Below are 25,764 nucleotides of genomic sequence, written 5' to 3'. Positions count from 1 at the left end.
TCGTCCTCCGCTGTCCTGTCAGAGAGAGGAGAGGACGAAGGGGAGACGGGTGGTGCTGACGTATCCTGTCCTTCTACACCACAAAACAAACCAACCAACCCCTAACAAAAGAATGTGACGATTGCACTCATATGGAGTATCAGGGTTTACCAAGAAAGCCTGTTGCAGTAAGACCTCGGTCTGGGCCGTGCGTGCGTGCGTGTAGGCAGGCACGCATTCGTGTACAGGTGAGGTCTGGGGAGTGCACTAGCGTGTTTGGAGCGGGTTTTGTGCCTCAGCTGGGATGTCGTCTGTCTCCACCCTACACCCTACACCCTGCACCCTACACCCTACACCCTGCACCCTACACCCTACACCCAGCCCGTTCCAAAGACTTCAATGGCAACGTTTCCCACCATACTGCCTATGAGCTCCGAAAACAAACAAACAAATCAATTGATGCTGTAAAACTGTTAAGCCAATCTTTTGTGGAGCTGACCAGTTTGTTACTTTAAAAAAAAAAAGATGAGACTTTTTCTAGGATCAGTGAGTGATCTGATACTTTTAGGTTACATTTCTTTTGATAACTGTATGCCTACAAAGTCAGTAGTGCGTCCCATATATTTCTACCATGTGAAAAAAATACTCCACTCCATTTCCTACCAGTAAGTGCTCCCAACCTGTAAGCCTGTGTTAGTTACGGTTGTCTGGGCGTCTCATGCCACCAAACGTTAATCAAGACCATTACCTGTTGCTGATGACCCTTAGCTTTTCAGTGGAGTGATCTCAGCCGGAGGATGATAGTGGTATGGAGCCGGCAGGCTGCCGAGCACTGGCCCCTCAGTGAATGTCATCTGGAATACCAACTACTCAAGTCAATTGGTTGGTTTTGGGTAGAAGTGTAAAATGCACACTGGGTGCTACATTTGCAAGGTTTTTAATATGCATGTTTTTTTTAAGCCATAACTTGCCTATATTAATAGTTTACTTTTTTACTATTTATGTACTGCCAAGTTCATCATTCTTGTTTTTTTGGGAGGGAAGGGGGTGCTCAGTATCTCATTACTTACTACAGCCAAAGCAAACCATCAGTGCAGGACATTTTCAGCAGTGTTGGACAGTTCCACCCCCCAGATGAAGTACTCGGTGATTCCAGTGACATGCCTCAAAGCGGGCAGGACGAAGAATACACAGGTCAGAATCCTTGACCCTAAAATCGCCACAAGCTTGTTAGATAATCTAGAACTGTCTGTATAGCTTATTTTTCCTGGAATCCTAATCTGTCTTAATTAGAATCTTTGGGATTGAACTATAGGACTGTTCCGCTTGACAACTGTGCTACGTTAGTACTGTTCCGCTTGACAACTGTGCTACGTTAGTACTGTTCCGCTTGACAACTGTGCTACGTTAGTACTGTTCCGTAGGCTTGGCTGTTTAAATGGACGTGATGTTGGAGGTCTCTAGCTCAGCCCATACAATACTGTAAACCATCATCTGTTTACACAATCATACACGAGTCAACAGTGATGTTAGTAAGATTTACACCATGTTGTACAAATACAAAACATCCATCTCCTTCCTTGTTTTGTTCACTGGTAGTTCCCTTACAACTGAAGTCAAATGTGTTTACTGCAGTATTTCCAAATGAGGTTGCTTATGCCATTCTTGAATAAATAAACTGAAGCAATTAAAATGTACGTTTTGTTGTGTTTAAATCAAGTGAAAATCTAATCTTTTATTTGGTCTTTAAACCTGAAATGATTTCTTGTAAACCATTTACAGTGTGTGACAGGATTACTCAAAGCATGCACTTCAAGATGTACAAAATGTTATTTGTCTTTATTTTAAAGTTCATGGAAGCAATGGCTTGAAACTCCACTGATAAATAAATTAACTAGTTTATATCAAATATTTTTTAAATGAGAAAAGTGGATGATGGCAGTCACTCAAGTGCTTGGTCAACTTGACACTACAGAAAAGCTGCAAAACATGAGTTTTACTAAAGCTACCAGCAGAGGGCAATGCATTGGCAGTATAGTGTAAGTTTGGCCCTCTAAAACTGAAACCATATCACATTTGGTCACAGGTATTTGCTTCAGAGTAATAAACCAAAGAAACTGTACAAGAGAAGGCCTAAAGCAGGAAAGGCATTTCTAAGCGTAATGGCTATTTAAATGTTAAATATACTGCATGACAATTTTTCTGTAGTGCTATTATATTTTAAAATACAGCATTACGTTATTACAGTAGGGTACTCAGTAGTCCTAATTCAATCACAGTAGTATTCATATTGACAAATAGTCACATATTGTCCAAACCTGTACAAACATAATTTTTTAATTTACTTGTGAAAATCCATAAAAGCTTTACAAATTTCCATGACCAATCTTGAGAAATATTCTACAAAAACCTTTCATAGCTTCTGGCAGTTGATGGCACTTAGTTATTCATAATGGAGCATCATCCTAAAGGTAGCTTATCCCCTTATAGACAAATTCATACTTATCAAACATTTGGCATGTTGTCATCTCGCCAAACACCATTTTTAGGTCATGCTGTGGAGCAGACAATGTCATTTATAGCACCTTAGTAACCATCATCCAACTTCTTGCTCATTCAAACTCCAAATTTCACTTCATTCCATTAACTGCCCTCATAAAGTTTCTGCTCTATATGGATATGGAAGGCTTCCTCTTACAGGTCAATAGTCTCACTGCAGACGCTAAGAGCATCTATCTGTCTGCACACGCTGATGAACTCCTCCTGCACGGAGTGATCAAACTCTGCCTGTCGCTCTAGGGTTTCCTGGGAGCTTTGAGTTCTGTGTGGTCTTTGCTGGCTGGCTGCTTGTGGGCCAGTCAAGCTTCCACTGAGAACAGGAGGAGGAAGGTTCTGTCCCTCTGGACTAGAGCACAGTACCAGAGAAGATCCTGCCAGAGATGATCTGTAGAGAGAGCAAGAGCTGGAACTGCCTCTCCAGCGCTCGGGAGATGAACAGCAAGAGGAGGACGCGGAGGGAGACGGGGAGGGAGTTAAGCCCAGCGAAGATGCATCCTGTTGGGGTTGAGCAGAGAAAGGGCCGTGGGGCAGCATCTCCACGCAGGAGGAGGTTCGGTACAAGCTTGGGTCAGGAGGTTGGGTGTCTCTGGGAGTCTGAGCGCTGCTGGAGCCTGTGTCCCTGCCGTCCAGGGAGTGGTCACTAGAGGCGAAAGGTCTCATAGGGCTGAAAAGGCTCATGGGAAATAGGGCCTCGCTGAAGAGTGCCTCGTCGATGCTGCGGCGCAGGTTGATGGGCGACGGAGGTCTCAGGTCCGCCGTGGAGTCGCTGGTGCAGGAGGATCCTACTGACGGAGCTCCGATGTTTGGCAGCGCATCAGGAAGGTCCAGGTCCAGGTCCCGGTATGCAAGCGCCCGGTTACTGTGGTACAAGAGGTCCAGTCCGTTCAGACTGCCCATATGCTCATCCACTAGCGTGTAGAGGGGCAGGCATTCCGTCTCGCCATGTCCGGCCGGGTCGCAGATCGCCAGCTTCTCCTGCTGATTCAGGGTCCACTGGTAGCTCCCAGGAATGATGGGCGATTTTGTTGCCAAGAGTTCCATCCAACAGCCGCCGGGTTGGGGGAGGTGGTCTGAGCAGTAGATGGGCTGCGATACCACCAAAGCCAGCGTGAGGCAGACGAAGGCTTCGCACACGCGACAGCTCAGCTGGAAGGTCCACCACGGCCAGGGCCCGAAGACCTCCACTCCTCCAGCGAGACCCAGCGCGTGCAGCATGGCGTAGAGCTGGAGTGCAGCGCAGGCCAGAGAAAAGATCGCGGAGAGAAACACTACGCCCGCAGCCCGGTCCCAGTCCTGGCTCTCGGCGAAGGGGCAGCGGTTGTAGCGCTCGGCCGGTGTCGGGGAGGTGTTGTTCAGATGGTAAATGTGCTTGGAGTCGGCTCGCACGTAGCAGTAGAACACGAAGTAGGCGATACATAAGAAAGCTGCTAGAGCCACGAAGACGCCTCTGGAGATCAGTGAGAGGAAGAGGCAGAGCGGCGCCCCCTGCTGGTCAACCCGAAGTAGCACGACTGGGCCAAAGGCAGCGGCAAAGTGCAGCAGGACCAGGCAGGCCAGGAAGCAGGGCCTCTGGAAGGCGGAGTAGGACAGCTGCATGCGGGAGCGCATGGACAGGAGGAGGAAAACCAGACCGAAGGCCGCAGTCATGCAGGGAAACGGGGCCTCGTATAACAGCAGCACCGCCTCGGTGGAGGCCATGCGGTCCTGGTGGCCGTACGCGTCATAAAGCAGCGCAAAAGCTCTAGTGCAGCCGGCACCGAGCAGGAAGAGGCTGACCAGAGCGAAATAGCCACAGCCTGAAGGGCAGCACAGAGGCAAACACAGCAGGTTAAGGGCGGAGGCCAGAGAGATTAGGCAGAACACGGCGCCCAGGCCGTAAACATGCGCCTCCCACGCCAAACCCCAGGACGCCATGGCACTGTTCCAGTCAGAATAGAGCGGTACAAACATGGGCAGGGATGGGAACATGACGGGACTCTGTGATTGGTTGCTGGAGGTGCTGCTTATATTGTCACCATTGCTGTAGTCAGTAGTGTATGTGGGGGCCCAAGGTCCACTGACGTTGCAGACTCCGGAGTATTTCACGTTGCAGTCCGGGAGAGCAGACTCTTGGGTCATAGTTGGCAGCCAGTCTTCAGACACTGTGGCAGGCACCCCTGGAACAGAAAGGGAGTTCATAGTTAGTCCAGTAAATAAGGAAAGCTGATTACGTGGGGCTTATTTATATTTGATATGTCGCTGCCATTTCTCAGATCAGACATGTTTTTTTTTTCCCCAATAGAACTCGTATCTCAGGGTTGAAAAATGAGGCAGGGATTGAAATTGGGATTTGCATTCAATTGGTAAATCGCTCTTCAGTATCTTACTATCTAGTCATAGCACTGTCACTCTTAGGGACATGCCTCATAGATGAAGAATTTACTACAGACTTTTGTGACTTTTGATAAAGACCTCAAAGGTGTCCAATCACTTTCTGCCAGTCAAATTTGGCATATCTAAGGACCCTTGGTTTTCCAATTTTAAAAAGAAATCTGGCAGAGTAGATCCCCTTGTTTTTATGACAGCTCAAGTATCTAGTATCTAGTCAACCTTACTAAATGCTTATTTGAGAGCTGGACCGCATAGCCAATTCCACAGCAAGGTCTTATGGTATGAGCTTGTGGAATTCAAGGCATGTGGGCCTGAGATTAGTCTTATTATGTTTATTAGTAACCTGTCAGCATACAGTATACCATCGGAGGGCAGTGTTGAGTCAAAGGTCCACATCAGAATAGGAGATTTACTGAGATTCCAGGCACAGGTCAAAGATGAGGGTATGTGTGGCTGTCTAATGTCCTTATCGTGCCATACGTCATATGCCCCAGAAGGCCTGTTTACAGTGGGAGATGAGGTAGCACAGGGAGCAAAGATTGAATAGACCAAGGCTGTGTGGGCTGAGACCACAAGCACTTAGACAGACGGAAGGAGACACAACATCTGCTCTTTCCATATAGACGTAATTGCGATCGAATCATTCGTGTCACAGAACGGCAGGGGCAAGCTGTAGTTTTGGATTTGGTGGCTTGGCACAGTCGCTGAAGAGTGTTACATATGTTAAGGCGATGACCAATGTGAGCACAGGCTCTGCTATGTCTCTGTGTTAAATGCTTTCAGCTGCGTGTGCCAATGTGCCCTCACACAGCAGTGACTTGTCCAGAAATAAAATCCTTAGATGAACGTAATTAAAAATACGTTTATAGATGGATATGTTTGCCTGTTCAGATGAGCCTTCTGTTGGGAAATATCTACTGTTCATGTTGCTTTGGTATTCCATCCTAAAAAAATGTTAGGAACATTTAGTTAGGAACATTCTTTTCCACACCAGTAACTTGGTGCTGCAAGCAGACTGCTGTCCATATACAACAGCCTCCTCTACACAGCAGAACAGAGCTGTAGCTGTAGAGCTGTAGCCATTGAACTGTAGCTGCACAGCTATAGCTGTAGACATAGAGCCGTTGCTGGCCTACTGTCCCATCAGATGCGTCATTACTGACCTAAAGGTACAGTGTCATTAACTGGTGTCCAATACATAAGAATAACACATAAAAGGTAGTACAGAGAAACCATCCACAGCTCAACATTTTGATGTTTATAGATTGTAATCTGTTATACATTGTTTATACAGATTATAAATGGTGAATGAGTTGTTCTTACCATATCTCATTTGAAGGTGTCTTTATTATTATTTATTTTTACATTCATTAGTTGGCTGTTTCCTGCTGCACCCAGAGTCACTTTCATTGTTTTCTATATGACGGTCCCTCTTTTAAAAAGGAAACCTTCCACGGTCCCTCCCAGAGGTGGGTTTGTTATTTTTGCACTGGTTTTCGCCTCCCTTACTGATGACCACCACTTTCCCTCAAAATAACTAGTGGGTTTAGTGGTAAAAAGTGCCATCTGTTTAGTATATGTGAGACTTGTATCATGCTAGGCTGAGAGAGGAGATTGGGCATGATCAACTCTGGCCCTCTCTGTGATTAATCACTTCAGTACTACATATTCAAAGCATATTTGAACAAACATGCTCTTGTCTTTAATGAGGAACATCATCATAACACATCTTTTCAGGAACTTACAGTAGATCTGTAACTCATAACCGTGTGCAGTGCTGTTATGTTCTATCAGTGGTCGAACATGGAGATCTACTGCCCAGGCATGGGCGTGCAGGCCAGTCTTGAAGCACAAGTCACTCTCCTCTGTATTTCTAGTACCAAGTGAAGCCAAGACCCGCCCACATTACGGAGTGTTACCACTTGAGTATGGAAGCACCTTTGCAGGCCAAATTTGAATCGATTGTAGCCCACGTCTGGGGCTTTCAAATGAGACCATGCCTGTGTCTCTGAAGCAGGACCCTGAAGTAGGACTGAGTAATTATGTTAGACACTTCATTTCAAAATGACTGGTTAGCCATTTTAGCTGTAAGTTAAATATAGGTTACCATGGAACCCTTTAATCTGCCAGTTCCATCATCTAATATGCAGCATGGCAGACTAAATGTAGAACTTTAGACAATTTTATTGATTCTGCAGATTCTTCAACCTCAGCTCTACCACACGTCCCATGGGAGCCATCTTGCCAAAATTTTATTTTGTCAGTAAATTTTAAAAATATTGCATGGTGCTCACTTCTCTGTCCCATGAGATGTCCTCACTGAAGGTGCTTGAGACATGTGTTTTGTATTTGATGTGTTATTTTATGGTAGGCATGCAAGATGTAAAATGAGATGCAATTAAATCAGTCCCCTGGTGTAGTAGCAGCGTTATTTCACTGTACTGATTTGGAGTGAAATGGAAGCAGGTGGAAATGATTATCCTAGCCTGATAATACGGGTGGTACTTCAGCATGAGGAACAACAGAGACAATGAACTAGAAAATGAGAACTAAAAAAAAGGTTCTGATTACATCTGTGCCTTCTGTTTAACCAAGTTATATAGCCTTTCTTTAAAAAGTGGCAATCCTATAATCTAAGGTAAGATGGAGCTATTTTGCTTTGCTGCCTTGGTGATCAATAGTTTTCCTGTCATCACTTGGTTTTGTTTGATTATCTAACAGGCCTGCGGGGTAATTCAGTCTCAGGGCGTCATGTCAGTCATCTGTCAGGACGGAGAAAAAAGCCTCCATCAGGATGTGGGTGTAACGCAGACCTGCCGCTGATAAGAGCGATTGTTGTTGTGGTCTCACTGCTTGTTTACCTTCGCCTGCCAATGGCCTCCAGCCTCAGAGGTGTGGAAAGCACAATGACCCTCTGTACTCCGGCCAGACATCATGCCTAGAGATCAGTCAAACCTCCCTGTGCCTCGCTTGGTTGGATGGCAGAATGGCAGGGAGTGTGGCAACTGTCACTACACAGACGAGAACAAAATGACGCGGGACACCAATCATAGCAGTCAAGTGTCACATGGGCACATGAGCTCAGGACCGAGCTGTGTTTTCCTTTCCTCCCATGTTATGATTAGAAGACTGTATGGTGCTCTGGGGACAGGACATGGCAGGGAGTGGACAGGAAGTGAGGGGAGGTCTCAACTTATCCACGGGGGGTTCCATGGCCCTTAGCCCATGATGTTGGCCTTGGTAGGTCTACGTGTCCTCTTTGGTTTGACTGCATTTGAAGAGAAAGTGGTTGTAGTTTGGGTGGTGATGCAAAATATTGGTAGGCATTAGGTGCAGAGGCTGGAAACATTTAAGTTCAGTCGTGAGTTCTGCATTGCTGTCTGGACCGAATACAGTCTCTCTGTGAAGTTGACTGGAGCTAGTCTGATTAGCGGGGCCCCCCACGCACACCCTATCAAGGAGACGATTGGACTGAGTCATAAATCCCAGCATTTCATGTGCCTGTGGACATTTGACTCATCAAAAGGCTATAATTCATTCTGGAATTGAAAAATCCCTCTGCGCTCCGTCAACACAGCATTAAAGCTAAACCATCATCCAAATGTAATATTGTTCTCTTATTACACAGTCTCAGTGCTATGCCCATTGCTGCCTAGCAATCACTGGCCCAGTAAGCAGAGGTGACCTCTCACTTCTGCTCTGGTGCTCTAGTTTAACACTCATAATTTTAATACCGCCTGTCTTTCACACCAGGCAACTGGTTCGTGTTTCGTGTACAGCCCCAGTTCTTGAGAAGATCTTACGCTTTTGAAGATCACTGCTGCTGGCCTCTTTTACTATGTTTCAAAAAGACCTTAATTTGGTTTGGAAGCCTTTATCTCAGCTTGTAGTAGCAGTGTTTTATTGATAACTGAATGATAAATGGCAGGTGATTTCAAAGATAAATGTTTTCATTTTCACATGCTTGCATACAAATGTTGCTCGTGAAGGAACTTAATCCTTCGCATGCACTAATCGGCGGTTCACAGGGAGACGACCACAGACGTCCCACCTGGCTGGTGTCGTGCCAACAGCAGTCTGCTCTCTGAGGCATACACCGCTGTGCCGTCCCGCTGGGCTGAGGCTCGCGTGTGTTTTATCTGCACAGCTTCTCTGTCAATGTCCTCCTCTCCGTAAGGACGAGTGGACAGCGTGACAGCTTCATACGTATTGTGGAGACATGTGCTCTGTTAGCTCGGAGGACCCGTTGAAGGAGGCAGGAATGCCATTGAATCCCAAACGCGCTCTTTCCCTCGAGACAAGTGGTGTACCAAAAGCACTGTGCGGATACGTACGTAAGACTCATTGCTAATTGCTTAAGCTCCTCTACCCAAAAGACACTACCACAACTATTTTTAGGGCTGTTTGGACAAAACTGCGGCTATTTTTGATGCTTCATGCAACGGATCAAGTACACGTCCACAGAAGTTAGGTCCGGCCCAAATGTGGCACGTTTGTCTGTCTATTAATGGAATTGAGGTTAGTCTACTGAATCCTCAGTGAGAAAGTGGGTTAGGAGCCACCACAGAGAAGCTGGATCTGAGATGTGCCTCAAGAGGTGACCTCTCCAAACCACGCACATCTGTCTCAGTGCTCGCCGTTTTGCTGTCACCCAGCAAATGTTTCATTGCACATTTCTGCCTTTTCAGCTTGGTGTTCGGACTAACGGTTTGCTTGTTATTTAAGGGGAACTGGGATGTGGGTGAAGATGCCCCCACCCAATAGCTGCCTCGGCTGCTTTTGGAAGCAATTACAGTCAGGTAAGGAATGGTGAGATTGGATTCAGTCAGCCACATCGCACAGGCAGATTGCAGTCAGAGGTGGTTACAGACCGATTTTTATATCGGATGGATCTGGGGGATAACAGGATGTATGTTCAGGAAAAATAGACAACCCAAAATGCCAGCCAGTGTGACCTAATAACAATTAGAGCAGTGATAGTGATACAGTTTGGAGAGCTCTAGACGGTACGGGGTAAAGCTTAGATGCTGTAATTTATGATAGTCCTAAGTTGATCCCAACAAATACTGTATTCAGTTAAGCTCTGCATTAACTGAAGTGCTGCTTTAAAGAAATACCCCAGTGTTTTACAGCCTGATCTCTATGTACTTAATCCAGTATGTGGTCGATTACCACAATAACTTGATATAAATCCCTGTACTTAGATAAGATCAGAAAGAAACACAACAGCCTTGTAATGGAAGTCTGAGGGCTGTTGTTGAGGAGGTGTTGCATCAACCATCCTCATCTTTAATTAAAAGTGTATTTTGAGACACTGGATTTTTTTACCTTTCCTAAGTACAGGAACACATGTTGAAATGTTGACCATATGATATAGTTAATAAAGGTTAGATTGTGAAACACTGGAGTATTCCTTTAACTAGACCTGTTAGCTTGCTAATCGAATGGTCTAGCTTCAGTGTACACTCTGTGTGGCCTTTTGTTTTTAAAAGTGTGATTTATTTCAAAATTGATAATATCTTAAATACTCCATCCATTGTCTTTACCACTTAATCCTGCTAGTTGGGGTCACAGGGGGGCTGGAGCCAATCCCAGCTTCATCAGGTAAAGGCAGGACACACCATGGACAGGTCGACAGTCCACCATATGGCCAACAGACACTCACTCCTATGGGCAATTTAGAGTGACCAATCAACCTAACACACATGTCTTTAGACTGTGGGGGTAAACCAGAGTACCCAAAGAAAACCCACACAGGCACAGGGAGAACATACAAACTTCACACAGAGCAGACCAGACCAAGAATGTTCCTTTAACAAAGTCAGAAATAATACCGGAGTTTCATTTCAAGCCCAATACTACCACCCGTGCAGCTTTTGCATATTTTTCAGTGTTCAGAAGCTACATTTTGATATTTAATTATTTGATGTGTTTGATTCATTACAATAATTCACAGCCTGAACCTTACAATAGAGCTCTAGCCATTTAGATTTAACTTTGTTAATTGTGTTAATATTTGCTGAAACAAACAGGCTGACCTGTGGTCCCCATTGGCGTGTTGCTGGTGGGGGGCGGGGTCGATCCTCCGCCTCTCTCCTCCGCTGTCAGGACAGTGGGCTCTTCAGCAGTCCTGTCATCCTTTTCCAGTTGACTTCCTGCTTGTAACACAGAGGATACATGGCTGAAGCTGTCGCACCTGGGAATGTCTTACTTTGTGTGGGGAGGCTTGCTATTAGAGGCATGGAGCCATGTAGGAGAGTTGGTGAGATAAGGCAAAAGTGGGCGGTAGCATGTTTTCTAACCCAGTTCTGTCAAGGTAATCGCTCTAATGCACTTAGAAAGCTCTAGAAATGGTTCCTACCATTTAGTCACTTTGTGTGTGTGTATGCGTGTGCACATACTTAGGTGTTTGCGTGTGTAAGTGGCTTTCCGCACATCATTATGTCTCTGATACTGAAGCCTACTGAAAATGCAGGTATACACAAAGTATGAGACAAGTATTTGTTCTTTCTCTCGCCCTTAAATAGAGTTCAAAAGGCAGCTGCATCAACTTCAGCTCACACATTCAAAGTCTCGTCTTTTAAAGCTGTTCTCAGCTTGTCATTATGTTGGAAATGAAGCCTATTTCTACCTGTCACGGTATAGCCCCTGACTCTCCCTCTGGGCAAGTGTTTGTGTTGGTTTGTATATGGTCATATCCGTGTGTGTCTTGGTGTGTGTGTGTTTGTCTGTGTCGTTTGTGTTATTGTTATTGTTATGCGCTACACTTGTGTCTCGTTCTCAACAGTTCTCACCAGTTCTCATCAGTTCTCATCAACTATGCATGTTGTCTGTGTTATTTGTGTTTCTGGACTAGTGTTTGTCTTCGTACCGCCATTGTGTTTTGTTCATATAATAAACGTTGATTGTTTCGAGACGCTCTCTGCTCTGCATCCTGCTACCACAAGCCTGCACCACAGTACCTTTTATTCACTCTTCACTTCTCGCACTACACTACCTTTCATTCACTCTTCACTCCTCACACCACACTACCTTTTATTCACTCTTCACTCCTCACACTACACTACCTTTCATTCACTCTTCACTCCTCACACTACACTACCTTTCATTCACTCTTCACTCCTCACACTACACTACCTTTCATTCACTCTTCACTCCTCACACCACACTACCTTTTATTCACTCTTCACTCCTCACACTACACTACCTTTCATTCACTCTTCACTCCTCACACTACACTACCTTTCATTCACTCTTCACTCCTCACACTACACTACCTTTCATTCACTCTTCACTCCTCACACCACACTACCTTTCATTCACTCTTCACTCCTCACACCACACTACCTTTTATATTCACTCTTCACTCCTCACACCATACTACCTTTCATTCACTCTCAATCACTCTTCACTCCTTGCACCACACTACCTTTTATTCACTCTTCACTCCTCACACCATACTACCTTTCATTCACTCTCAATCACTCTTCACTCCTTGCACCACACTACCTTTTATTCACTCTTCACTCCTCACACCACACTACCTTTCATTCACTCTTCACTCCTCACACTACACTACCTTTCATTCACTCTTCACTCCTCGCACTACACTACCTTTCATTCACTCTTCACTCCTCACACCACACTACCTTTTATTCACTCTTCACTCCTCACACCATACTACCTTTCATTCACTCTCAATCACTCTTCACTCCTCGCACCATACTACCTTTCATTCACTCTCAATCACTCTTCACTCCTCACACCACACTACCTTTTATTCACTCTTCACTCCTCACACCATACTACCTTTCATTCACTCTCAATCACTCTTCACTCCTTGCACCACACTACCTTTTATTCACTCTTCACTCCTCACACCACACTACCTTTTATTCACTCTTCATTGAAGAGAATGTGTCACTCACCTTTCACACTGACAACAGTGAAGAGAAAACTGAAATAATCATGACATTATACCTGCTGCTTACTGACTTCCAGAAAAATGGCTTTCGAGATTATTGCAGAACCGGGTTCAATTTACAGGCATACTGTTTTTAAATATGTCAGGAAGCATGTGAAACAAATTTGCCATACTTTAAACTAGCATGTGCCGATCACGATTTGGTGAGTGTGTATAGATAATGGGCTTATTTTTAGCACTGTGCACACATTCTCCTGGGAAATATAAAATACACACACTCACACACGCACATTAACACCATCAACAAGCCTCACACACACACATCCATAAAGTCACGTTATGCGGCAGATTTTCTTCGTGCGAGCGTATTTTCAACGTGGACTTTGAGCGGCGGAATACATCTGCTCGGGTTCCTGACGTTCCTCCTTTGCTGATGCTCCCCTTCCTGTATTTGCTGTCATTTGCATAAGTAACCACCTGCACCAAGCCGGGCTGAGCACTAACGAGAGGAGAAGCTGGGGGTGAGGCTATACTCGTGTGTGTGTGTGTGTGTGTGTGTGTGTGTGTGTGTGTGCATGCACGTCCCTATATTTTTCCCCCCTGCTCATTCCATGCTACAGCAGCTAAACTGTCCAACACTGCTGGCCTGTGGAAGGTTCCTCTCTGCACCTTGTTGCCCAAAAACACCGCGAGGGGACACAGAGCGTGTCCCACAATAACACACGCATCAGCTGTCACCACCATTACATGTCTGTTATTGCATATTGCATCTTGTATAACATGGGTACGAATCTCTCACAATAGCCCAGGTTTCATGACTGGAAGTGGACGGTAAAAGTGGCTGGGCAAAGGCCTGTGTGTGTGTGTGTGTGTGTGTGTCCTCACACTGCAGTCTGGGACGAAGGCCTGTGTGTGTATGTATGTGTGTGTCCTCACACTGCAGTCTGCGACAAAGGCCTGTATGTCCTCACACTGTAGTTTGGGACAACTGGTATGTTCATATCCACTATGAACATATATTCATATCTGCTTTAAGTTTATTGCTTTCATTTGGACAACTTTACATGTAAAATATACATATTCTTTATATGAAAAATCACAGCCAGCGTTGAAGAAAGATACGCCTGGAGGTACAAGTCAGTGTTGAATATTTGCGTAATATGGCTTATTTGAATTATACTAGCTGTGTGATATAATGCAGAAAATGTGACCTTAAGGGGAAAAAAATCTATGTGGTAAACTAATAATACGAGTGTATGCCTTGCGATGTATCACCGCTATGTCAATGACCAGTGCAGTTTCTGCACCGTGGTGTGTGTGGTGTGACTGATGGGGCCGTCACCCTGCCTTGCTCTTGTGATATTTCGGGATGCGAGACTCGGCTCAGCACTGACTCAGGCACAAGGAGACGCCTCCAGCAGTACTGCTGTGTTGGTCTTTCCATGCCAACACATCAGCCACTGTCACTACACACTCACTGCTCTTACCTAGTATTGGGAGTGATCTGACATCACAGCAGTATGGCCACTCGGTGACCAACCAGGACGAACCAGTGGATAACAGGAATGGAGCATGGATGGCCAGTTAGTTTGTAATTGCATAAATGTCTAAAATGTACTTATAAGATACAGTTGTGATCAAATTTATTCAACCCCCAATGCTGCGAAGGGTTTTATGGAATTCAGTGCACATTTGTAATTGTGTTCATAATGAAATCTTACAAGGACTTGTTAAAGAACTAAATGCAACTAAGATAGCATCAATTTTTTTTGTCATAAAGTATTAAATGGCCTTTTTGTGATTTCTTCATTGACACAATTATTCAACCCCTTTACGACTACCACTCCTAAGAACAGAGGTTCATTCCAGTGTTTTCCATCAGGTATTGAAAACATCTGTGGATGTCAACGAGCAGCAATCAAGCATGATAAGCACCAATTAGGCAGATTTAAAAGGACTGTGATACTCAGCTCCTTCTAGACATCTACTGGTGTGTTTCCAAGCATGGTGAAGGCAAGAGAATGGTCCCAGAAGACAAGAGAAGAGGTTATTGCTCTTCACAAGAATGGCAATGGATATAAAAAGATTGCGAAGTTGTTAAATATTCCAAGAGACACTATCGGAAGTATCATTCGCAAGTTCAAGTTAAAGGGCACAGTGGAAACGTTACCTGGTCGTGGCAGAAAGAAGATCCTGACCGCGACTGCTGTGCGCTACCTGAAGCGTAATGTGGAGAAAAATCCCCGCGTGACTGCTAAGGAACTGAAAAAAGACCTGTCAGATGTGGGCACTGAAGTTTCAGCTCAGACAATAAGGCGCGCACTGCATAACGAAGACCTCCATGCCAGAACGCCCAGACGCACCCCCTTGCTGACTCCAAAGAACAAGAAAAGTCGACTGCAGTATGCCAAAAGTCATGTGGACAAGCCACAAAGGTTTTGGAACAGGTTTTGGAAACTAAATTAGAACTGTTTGGGACAATGGACCAGCGCTATGTTTGGAGAAGGAAGAACCAGGCTTATGAACAAAAGAACACCTTGCCTACTGTGAAGCATGGCGGGGGGTCAATTATGCTTTGGGGCTGTTTTGCTTCTAATGGTACAGGAAAGCTTCAACGTGTGCAGGGTACCATGAATTCCCTTCAGTACCAGGAGATCTGCGGCTTGGGAGACGTTGGACCTTCCAACAGGACAATGATCCGAAGCACACATCCAAGTCCACTAGAGCATGGTTGAACATGAAAGGCTGGAACATTCTAGAGTGGCCATCGCAATCACCAGACTTAAATCCAATTGAGAACCTCTGGTGGGACCTAAAGAAGGCAGTTGCAGTGCGCAAGCCTAAGAATGTGACTGAACTGGAGGCTTTTGCCCATGAAGAATGGGCTAAGATACCCATAGGTCGCTGCAAGACACTTGTGTCAAGCTATGCTTCACGCTTGAAAGCTGTCATAACTGGAAAAGGATGTTGTACTAAGTACTAAAAAATAATGTCACTAGGGGGTTGAATAAAACTGATAATGATGTGAGCACAGTAAAGACATTTGTGGTTATTCCATCATAAATATTATGTTATGTTTGTCTAATTTATAAGTGCCTCTTTGATATAATTGTAAATAAGATGACTGAAATGATCAAAATCAATGTCAAACTGGCCAAAACACTTTATTTCAGTGGGGGTTGAATAAATTTGATCACAACTGTAAATATGCTAATTAGACAGTGATCAAGTAGGATCAAGTAAGGTGTTCCTAACAAAATGGCTGGTGATTGCATTATGCCTGCATCACAAAAGTGTGAAGTTAGGCACCCTAGTCTTCCTAGGTTACATCAGGCCACTTCCAAATCAGAATTACGAGCGGCTGATGGTACGTAGCGCTGTGACATCCGTCATGCGCGGCGACGTTGTGCCGCATGTGGTGGAGCTCCGTGAGCTGCAGAGGGCCATTTAGATGATGACTGATGGGCTTCCAGAGGTCATTTGTCATTCCTGCTTGCTTCACTTCCCCCTTCCCCCATCTCCCCCTCCATTACCCCCTCTCCCTGCCTCCACCCCGCCTCCACCCCGCCTCCACCCTGCCCTTCATTAATAAAGTGGGATTAGATCAGAATGTGTAATTACATCCCCTACGCTGCTGTGTGGCTGCTGCCAGACCTCTCTCTTCCCTGCTGGTCGGCCACAGCTGGGAGGGAGAGAAGTGCATAATCCGAGCTTCATCACAATCAGGTTTACATTTTCGCATAGTTTTGGTGGAACCATACAGATTCCTCTACGGGTCAAGGAGCTGCTTCAGCACAGCCATGAAAATGAACTCACCGCATTAGCGTGTGAGGATTAGAGCATTAGAGCGTCACAGTCACACCGGTCACAGTGCGTGTGTACATGCAGAGAAGCAGAAAGACAGTGGAGTAATGTGCATAGCTTATCTCCGCCGTCAGCCTCACTCCATGAATAATGTTCTACAGAGCCCATCACAAGGGTTGTCATGACAACATCATACTATTCACTCTGCATCCCTAACTCCCACATAGTTAAATGATCCTTACGTCCAGCCTATCAGCTTGCTAGGAAACATTTCTGGTGACTTTGAAGCAGCTGGGTGATATGTGATCCTCATCTGTGAATGGCTGTAAAAACTGCTTAAAGTAATCAGTATGTTATTGTGAGTTTTTAAGTTTTCCATCATGGGCATTATGAACTAAATCATGTTTAGATTAAGAACATTTTGATTCCTCACAATTTTGAACTCTTCATCCGCTGAAATGCAGTTGTGCTTCTCCCTAGATCCAGAACTTAGAAGGGGCCTTGGAATAGAGACACTTCCCTGCCATCCTCCTGACGGCATAACCCTGTGTCTTCTCTCCTCCCCCTCTTCATGTCTGCTTCTGTAACCCCTCCCCCCTTCCTGACCCTCATGCTCCTCTCGTCTCCCCCTCCAGACGTCCCCCTATTTCAGCCCGCCTGCTCCTTCACTCCCCCCCTCCTCCATTAATTGACCTTCCCCAACACGACGCCTACCAAGACTGCTGGCCACTGTTCAGTGTGCTGCTGCCTGCATCTTCAAAGAACAAGGTGACTCAAGCAGCAGTCAATAACATGCGCACACACACACACACACACACACACACACACACACACACACACACACACACACACACACACTTATGCGGGGGGACACAGCTGAAAATATGTTCTGGTTGCATTTCCTGCTGAATTTGCTATATCACTACTCTTCTGGTGGAAAGGCATGACACCTGCAGTATGGTTTAAGGCTTCACGTGCTCATCACTTTCAGCAGTCGCATAGTCTGTTAAGTCAGTCATTGTTGTATGTGTATGTGTATATGCATGGAAGTGAACACACACACACACACACACACACACACACACACACACACACACACACACACACACACTAATGAGCACAGAAGAAAAGTAGAAAAAAAACAGATAAAACAGCTCTTCTGTTTCTGCCCCACATCTCTCTCCAACAGAGAGTAGTAATTTCTCACACTTATACAAACATGCACACACACACACACACAAACACACACACACACAAATCCTTTCCTGGACATGGCCCATTTCTTTAAGGAGAGAATTAAATAGCATTAGAGAGAGAGAGGGGGGGAGAGAGGGGGGAAGAGAGAGAGAGAGAGAGTTGGCCTGATGAAAAAGAGAAGAAGAAATAAATTGAAGAAAAAGACAGAACAGGCTGTGAATTCAAATGAATTCACCATAGGAGGACCAAAACATGGACAGGAGTGCCTTGCAGCTAAAGACAAAAGAAAACTAACAACAAGGAGGGGACATTACTGAGAATGAGACCACCAGAGAGAGAGAGAAAGAAAGAGAGAGTGGGGGGGAGGGGGGGTGTCTAAATAGCAAGTGCGTTATGTTCAGCATCTTTGAACAGGCTGCAAGGGGAACCAGATCATCCCCCAGGATTCACTGCTGTATGACTGAACCTCCATGTGAATACTGATAACAGGCCTTTGCCGAGATCCACCGGGAGAACGCAGGGACGAATAGGTGAGGGGGACGATACAGTCCCTGTAAAACCGCCTAGTTGGCTACTTCCTCGGTATACTGCCTGTCAGGCAATCCCAAGCTATATTGTGATCCTTCACACTTCTATTAATCATACATATTGTCAGAGAGATGGACAGCCGTGGCCTTCACTCTTCAGGTGAAGGTGCTGTTTGATTATGTTGTTGCATTCACTGGCTGCTGCTCCTGTTGCTGGCGTGGGCTACAGAGATCTCTCAAATGCGCTCTATTTTCAGCGTTAATCATGTTGTATCAAGTACATCCACACCATTACAAGGTGACTTGAGACTTGACCGTTTGCTTGGAGATTGATGATACAACACTGAAACTACGAGCCTGTGTCCTGTAAGGCTGTCTGAGTTCGAAGGGGCGTGTTTGTCTCACTCCTTTGACACTGGGATGTATCTTTGTGTGTCCTTGGTGGGGAGGAGGGGTGTTCCTGCATTAATTATGCATTCAGACGTGGTTTATAGGGTAAAAGGGTAGGGCCAAAATTGTACTGCATGGTCCTATGTAGTGGAGGCAATGATTTTTGCATTTACTTCAGCCTCAGTGTTTGGGTCCCACATGATTTCAAGTTGAACTGATGATACTTGTGACCAGAACAGACCTACAGCTTCAGGTACAAGAACATTGTATTGTTCATGAACATTCAGTGGAAACTGATGGGTTAGTAGAAAATCATTATTATTCAACAGACTTTGAAACAGGCAGAATAATACGTGTAGTTAAATAAATTTCTCCTTTAAAGTAATGCTAACATTACTAACAAGCCATATCAAACACTCATTTCACAGTGTCATATTTCAGTGTCATCAGCAATCAATACATTCTTCCATCAGATGCCTGGAGACAATTTCACGGGTCATTACTGTATTGACTTTGGTCATTCACCAGGGCTGCATCTCAATAAGAGCCCAAGCAGGGCTGGATTATGCTGGCTTACCTCCTAATGATGAAATTGTGGTTAAAGGAGTGAGAGTTAAATTTGGGATGCCTGCCAACCCTCCACCCTCCGTCGTGCTTGTGGTGGGTACTAGGCGCTGAGTTGCGGTAGCAGTATCCCTGCTGGTGTCTGCGGTCCCTAGATCACGGTGTGCGGTGGCGGCTGTGACTGGATCCTCCTCCGTCTTGGTGTTGGCAGAGGCCTCCAGACCAATGCCCAGACCAGACAGAGACTGCGTCACACCTTCGCTGGGCAACCGAGTTGGAATAGCCGACTGTTCTGTCGTGGTTGTTGGCTGTGCGGCGATTGCTGGCTGTGTCATGGTTGCTGATGTCGTCATGGACCTGGGCACTGGGGACGTTGGTGACGTTGTCGTGGACCTGGGCACTGGGGACGTCAGTGATGTCGTTGTGGACCTGGGCACTGGGGACGTTGGTGACGTTGGTGAGCCGGTGGTCGTGTTGTTTTTGGGCCGTTTGGTCTCAGCATCTTGCTGTTTGACAGCAAATGACAGCGAGCTGCTCCTTGGGATTAGCTGCGTAGAGGACGATGGTTGCTCTTGCGTGGAGCTCAGAGGCAGTGCCGTGGATGAAAACCTGTCTGTGGGTGTTCCTTTGTTGTTAGGCCAGAACTCGAGGTCATAGTTGGAGTCAGGCTTCTGCAAGGGTTTAGGTCTCTCGGTGTGTGTCTCTCCCCCGAGCACCTCACCTGTGGGTGGTCTCTTTCCCCTCAGTGGCTGCACAGTGCCTACCTGAGCACTGGTGGCTGGAGTGTCTTCAGACCAAGTTGAGCTTATCTGTTGGGTGGGGCTTGTGATTACCTCCACAGACACTACATCACCTCGTGTGGTGACATCTGAGCTGCTCGGTGGGCTCTCCATTGTTGAGGGTGCCATGGTGGTGGCAATTTGGGCCTGGCTGGCCTCCGCCGACGAGCTCCAGGGCAGCGTCAGAAGCGGAAAGGACAGTTTTGGCTGTGGTATCCAGTTCCAGTAGGACTTTGAGGGTGCCTGCCCCCGTGGTTTTGCTGTGGGTTTGAAGGTGCTGAATGCTCCGGTGCTAGCGGAGCTGAAGAGCAGAGGAGAAAAGCCAAGCAGCAGTGCTGAGCCCAGGAGAAGCATGCTGCCTGCCTTTGTCTGTGCACAGTCCGCAGGTCACATAGCGTCCTCCATCCTGAAACCCGCCCGGCAAACTGGGTCTCACAGTAACCTAAAACACATGTATACAAAATACATTGAAATATCAACTTTCATCCATATTTTTTTCCTAATACACCACTTCTACCAAATTATACAATTTGAACATAAAATTATCAAAATCAGTAATTTAAATGAGTTCTTAACTAATTCTGATAAACTAGTGTAACTAGTAGTGTTTTTTTTGGGGGGGGGTGGGGTTTATAATCAGCAATGCTTAGTTTTCCAACAAGAGTTTGGTGGTCACATAGTGTCTTTCCTTCCTATTGTGACAACCGTCCGTGTTCTATTGATGCTGTAGATATACGGCGCTCCCTGTGACTATGAATAGACGGATGGAGGTCCTGGTGCGTGTTTGGTGGTTGGGTGAGGGGATGCATATAATCCCGGAGCTTTCTTGGACTGATGGGCTAATTTAGGGTTTCAAAGCCAATGCGATGCACTGTTGCCTCAGTGAAGTGAGTGTAGCACCAATGGAATTTCTCTCTCTGGTTTCAACCTAGAGAGAAACCTGGGTGCTATGACCGGCCTTCCAACTCTCCCAATCTACATCCTGTCTCGCTCTTTGTCTGTCCCTGCCCCCTCTCCTTCTGTCTCCCCCTCTCCATCTCTCTCTCCACCACAATTGATTTGTTATTTAAACTGGGATAAACTGTCTGAGCCCTCCCACTAGGAACAACATCAGATTGTTCTCAATCTGCAAATAGAGAGGCAGCCATTTTAAACCTCTCTTCTCTTCCACCACCTTTGCTCCTTCCTTTAATGTCTCTCTCCAACTCCCTTGGTGACCTCACTGATTCGTGAGCCCAGATTTCCGTGTCGCCATGGATGGATAATTTGCCTCTCCTCATCATCTTCATCTCAAAGATGACCTTTATCAGGGGCCTGGCTAAAGATATACAGTAATTTTCTGATCACTCTGTTATTCTTCGGACAACACTGAGCTTTCAAAGCTAACCAGCTCTGGGACAATGGGGGCAGCGTCAGATGGACGGATTTGAGAATCCTTTAACAAACATTTCCAAAAGTCCCTATGATGTTGCTCTGTCTGTCTTTCTCTTTGTCTCTGTTTCTCTCTCTCTCTCTCTTGGTGAGTAAAAATAGATATATACACCTAACAACTATCTTATTAGGAAGATTTATTTTATGATAAATAAATTTTTAGTGTGTAGTTAGAGATTATATCTGTTTTAATGCAGAGTGTGTGTTGGCTATTCTCCAACTCTTCATCAGTATCTCAGCTTGTTCAGGTGACGGGGACACTGTCACGGGGACACTGTCACAGGGACACCATATTAGTCAAGCACCATATTGTCACCTTGGGTGTGAGGGGGGTAAGACACGAGCTTCACTTTAGTTTTCACTTTGGGTTTTATTTGATGGTTTTATAGAACTACAAACGCAGAACATCTACCACAGGAAACGGTATTACAAAGACCGACCAACAACACACACACGCACACGCACACACACACGCATACATGCACACACGCACACAAAGGAGGGGCGGCTACTGTGATACATAAACTATACACCAGTTATAACCAAAGGTTTTAAAGCTAATGCAGTAACAGATCTATATGTCGTTCTATATGGGGGTATATCTGTAGACATTCCTGCTCTTTAAGCATGTTGGACTCTAGAATCCTGTGAATGGTTTGTCTGAATTCAGTCAGGATTTGACATTCTGTACAGTTCAGTGTCCATCAATGCTCCAAATCTAAAATGAAGGAACTGTTAGGAAGCTTATCCTCATCTCTGACAATGCTTATATTATGTGGTGAGCAGGAAAGATGCCAATAAATATTTATGAATTGTTGGAATACTATATGAGTGAAAGTAAATGTTACTGGTCTCTCTCCCTCTGTCTGTCTCTGTCTTTCTTTCTCAGAGCCATTTGGTTTGACTGTTCTCTAATGAAATGCATTCCCTCAAGTGGAAAAGAGTGCTAGACTCAAAAAGAGTCCAGAAGAGGTGGAGAGGAAGAAAGCTGGAGACGATCAGGCTAAAGAAACAGATCAAGAGAAATGAATTTCTTCTTTTCTGTAATCCTTCACTAAGTGTCTTGGGACTTCATTTAGAGAATTTTTTTCTTATGTCTTAAGATACGTCATCTCTTCATAATATCCACTTTTCTTACACACTTATGTTTGCCTTTCGTACAATAAATTATGTTAAACTCAGCCATGTCATGGGACCTTAGTGCTTGATGTGCCCTTCTCTTCCAAGGGCGATTCATGAGGTCACAGTTAAACTGCTTGCATGCTCACGTGGGCGTTTGCCATCTGGAGTGAATTACATTTTGAATGCAGCGACTTCGCCTCACAATGAAGATCAATCAGTGATTATTGACTTGGCGCTACTGATTTATGAGCTTTGGGGTGATCAGTGATGCTGGGGCTGAAAAGGGGAAAATCTATGACAACAGTTTGAAGAGAAGGAGAGATGGAGGAGTCTGACAAGCAGACCGGATAGGGGGTTTTCACTATGTGGTGGGTTTAGAACGAATTTCTATCACTAAAGCGTATTGCATGTTGATTGATTGACTTGTCACAACACTACTTACATCTAATAGGACCCTGTAAGTGAATAGAGCTGTGTAGAATCAATGGTGTACTAATAGGCTGATTTATGTGGGTGTCTCTTTGTGCAGGCCATGATTCATAAATGTAGGCACACTAGAATATTTATGACTCCCCTAGAAATGACCATCAAAATGGATTTCCTTTTCGGCAAAATGTTTGGCTATAGCTTATGTTTACACGGCAACATGAAGCATGAGGCGGTGCTACAATCAGACGGGCTTGTAACATCACTGAAGCAGTTCTGAAGCTTCATTTCTAGAGTTGACTTGTCAGACAAGAACCCTGAAATCATTACTGTACATTTTTGATTCTGCAATGCTCCTTGTTACTCTAGCTCCCTGATCCTCCAGTATATCAACCCTTCGTAACACAGCAGTGGACCAAATGCTACTGATAACAACACTCAGTTCAGGATGAACTGTTGGCTCTCCATTCCATCCCACCCATTTCCATATTTGTGTGTAATTAAAGGGAGCAGACCGTACCGTGGTGAGATGCCTTCAGTCACTCACTGTCAGGCAGCCCTTGTTTATGTCATACTGGCCTCTGCAAGGCCACATCAGACAGGAAGACCAGCGTCTGAATGGACCCCACACAGACTCTCCCCCCACACAGACTCTCCCCACACATACTCTCCTCACACATACTCTCCTCACACACAGACTCTCCCCCCACACAGACTCTCCCCACACATACTCTCCTCACACGTACTCTCCTCACACACAGACTCTCCCCCCATACAGACTCTCCCTCTCACTCCAATCAGACCTGTCAGAAAATCCTCCATGGTCTGTCTGACATCAGCACCTTCACTGTAGCAGTCCAAACCAACCTGTTGATCGGTGACTGCTGACTGGGTGGCTGGGTTTGTGTACCGACTACGTCCCTGCTGTATTTAGCTACAGCTGTACCAGCTAGTCATGTTGCGTTCACTATTCTGAAGCATGCAAGCACACACACACACACACACACACACACACACACACACACACACACACACACACACACACACACACACACACACACACACACACACACACACACTCCCTCTCTCCCTCTCTCTCTCTCTCTCACACACACACAGAAAAAACATGGCATCCTACGGCAGCAAGTGAGTCAGTTATTCCTGCCTGTGAAAACATGATTAATGAACTGTCACATTAATGGTTTTACTGGCCATTCACTCGATGCGTCTGGATCACCTGATTATTGCAAACATTCTGTTGCAGAGCCAGGTTTTCTACACTGGCCACCTTCACCATGGTTACCAGCGGAGCAGAATGCGTCTGTCTAAAGCGTCTGGTCCCTTAATACACACATGCACACATGTTCATCTGGGTTCAACCATTAAGGTGCGCAAGCTGCAGTATGCGTAAAATTCAGAGATGTCCTTGGACAGCAGTTATCAGGCGCAAACGCGCACTTGCACAGCATGGGCTGTTCCTGTCTCTATCTGCAGATTTAACCCTGCCTGATAATGCTGAGAAGAGGAGCATGTAGGCTGACTGTACTGCCCGTCTCTCTCCCTCACTGCCTCTGTGATGCCCTGCCTGATGACAGCATCTCCTGTTCCAGTGTCCAAGCGCAGAAACAACATGTGTCACTCACCCGTTCTGAGTCTGGGAGGAGAGGATATACGGTGTCCACTGTAAACACAGTCCAGCGCGCAGCGGCAGGGACAAACTGCCTCCCTGTGCCTGTGGGAGACACGGAGCTTCAATCCTGTGCTCTTACGTCCCTCCCTCCCTCTCCCACTGGCTGTGCCTCCCTCCCTCTCTCTCTCCTGCTCTCCCTCCCTCTCTTTCCCTCTCTCTCTCTCTCTCTCTCCAGCATTTCCTCCCTCTCTCACACACTCCCTGCCCCTCTCTCTCTCTCTCTCACACACACACGGGCTGTGACTCTCTCTATGTCTATATATTGCATACACATATGTCGCCTGTAACTTGCTCTTTTGCTCTTTCAGCATTGCTCTCTCCTTTCCTGTCATTTCTCTTGTGTGTACTCTCTCTCTCTCTGTCTCGTTCTCACTTATTTAGCCTTTGCATCAGTACTTTAGTGTTAGTATCACACTCACAATAGCATTGGTCACACCTCAGTGAGTAGATTGTTCATACATAGAAACTGCATGGAGGGCACTGGGAAACAGAGCTGTGGGTCACACACTTTCACTGACGCTTTTACTTCAGATTAGGACGTCATGTTCGTCACATGACACATGGCTTTTGCCACACTTCATATCGTTAACAGGACTTTCTGATCCCTGTCAAAGATTTCCCAAAAAAACTTATTGTTATCACTTACATGGAACATTCTGTATCATAATAGCATTTATGATCCCAGGAAATTCACCACATTTAGACACAATCCAAGGAGTCAATGCCAAGGAAATGTAATTTCCTGATTGGCTGCACTGTGTCCAGATATCAGATCTATTCAGTTGGATAAGGACTTTGAGTTTCAATGTCAGTTTGACACACACACACACACACTGCAACATATCACACACAAAAGAATGTTATTTCTTCATCTTCATCCAATTGCAGTCCAATATTACTGGGTTTATAAATAAAGTAATAACATTTGTTTCTTTAGTGATTAAAAGTCAATACAGTACATATACACTAAAACCCTGAAAACTTAGTAGATGGAGGAAGGCA

General features: G+C 45.5%; 2 protein-coding genes across 8 annotated transcripts in view; one reads left to right on the top strand and one right to left on the bottom strand.

Moving 5' to 3' along the window:
- impdh1b (IMP (inosine 5'-monophosphate) dehydrogenase 1b) overlaps positions 1-533 on the top strand; it is a 30,729-nt gene extending 30,196 nt beyond the window's left edge. For all 6 annotated transcript variants that reach the window (XM_077006754.1, XM_077006755.1, XM_077006757.1 and 3 more), the window contains one exon: positions 1-533. This exon is cut by the window's left edge and continues 135 nt beyond it. The gene's annotated coding sequence lies outside the window, so the exon portion shown is untranslated.
- A 1,270-nt stretch (positions 534-1,803) lies between these two features.
- Positions 1,804-24,845, bottom strand: prrt4b (proline rich transmembrane protein 4b). 2 transcript variants are annotated; one of them, XM_077006751.1, is made up of 4 exons: positions 24,716-24,845; positions 19,328-20,535; positions 10,947-11,066; positions 1,804-4,694 (listed from the first exon to the last, which is right to left on the bottom strand). In XM_077006751.1, exons 2-4 carry the CDS (start codon positions 20,445-20,447, stop codon positions 2,674-2,676), a joined length of 3,261 nt encoding a protein of 1,086 aa, XP_076862866.1. In that variant the 5' UTR covers positions 20,448-20,535; positions 24,716-24,845; the 3' UTR covers positions 1,804-2,673. The 2 variants fall into 2 exon arrangements, with proteins under 2 accessions (XP_076862866.1, XP_076862868.1); XM_077006753.1 differs by having other exon boundaries at positions 10,947-11,063.
- Between the last annotated feature and the right edge of the window lie 919 nt (positions 24,846-25,764).

This window comes from Brachyhypopomus gauderio, chromosome 5 (assembly GCF_052324685.1).
Source record: "Brachyhypopomus gauderio isolate BG-103 chromosome 5, BGAUD_0.2, whole genome shotgun sequence".
Taxonomy (NCBI): domain Eukaryota; kingdom Metazoa; phylum Chordata; class Actinopteri; order Gymnotiformes; family Hypopomidae; genus Brachyhypopomus; species Brachyhypopomus gauderio.
The sequence above is the reverse complement of the archived record's forward strand: the minus strand, read 5'-3'. Positions and strand labels throughout refer to the sequence as shown.

Bases quoted from the DNA above. Each gene is read 5' to 3' on its own strand.
- prrt4b (XM_077006751.1), bottom strand. From the start codon at position 20,447: ATGCTTCTCCTGGGCTCAGCACTGCTGCTTGGCTTTTCTCCTCTGCTC. The intron at 11,067-19,327 runs GTAAGCCAGCAT...CTGTGTTACAAG, and splicing joins CACAATTTCATCATTAGGAG to CAGGAAGTCAACTGGAAAAG. The intron at 4,695-10,946 runs GTCAGCCTGTTT...TTTCTGTTCCAG, and splicing joins CACGCCAATGGGGACCACAG to GGGTGCCTGCCACAGTGTCT.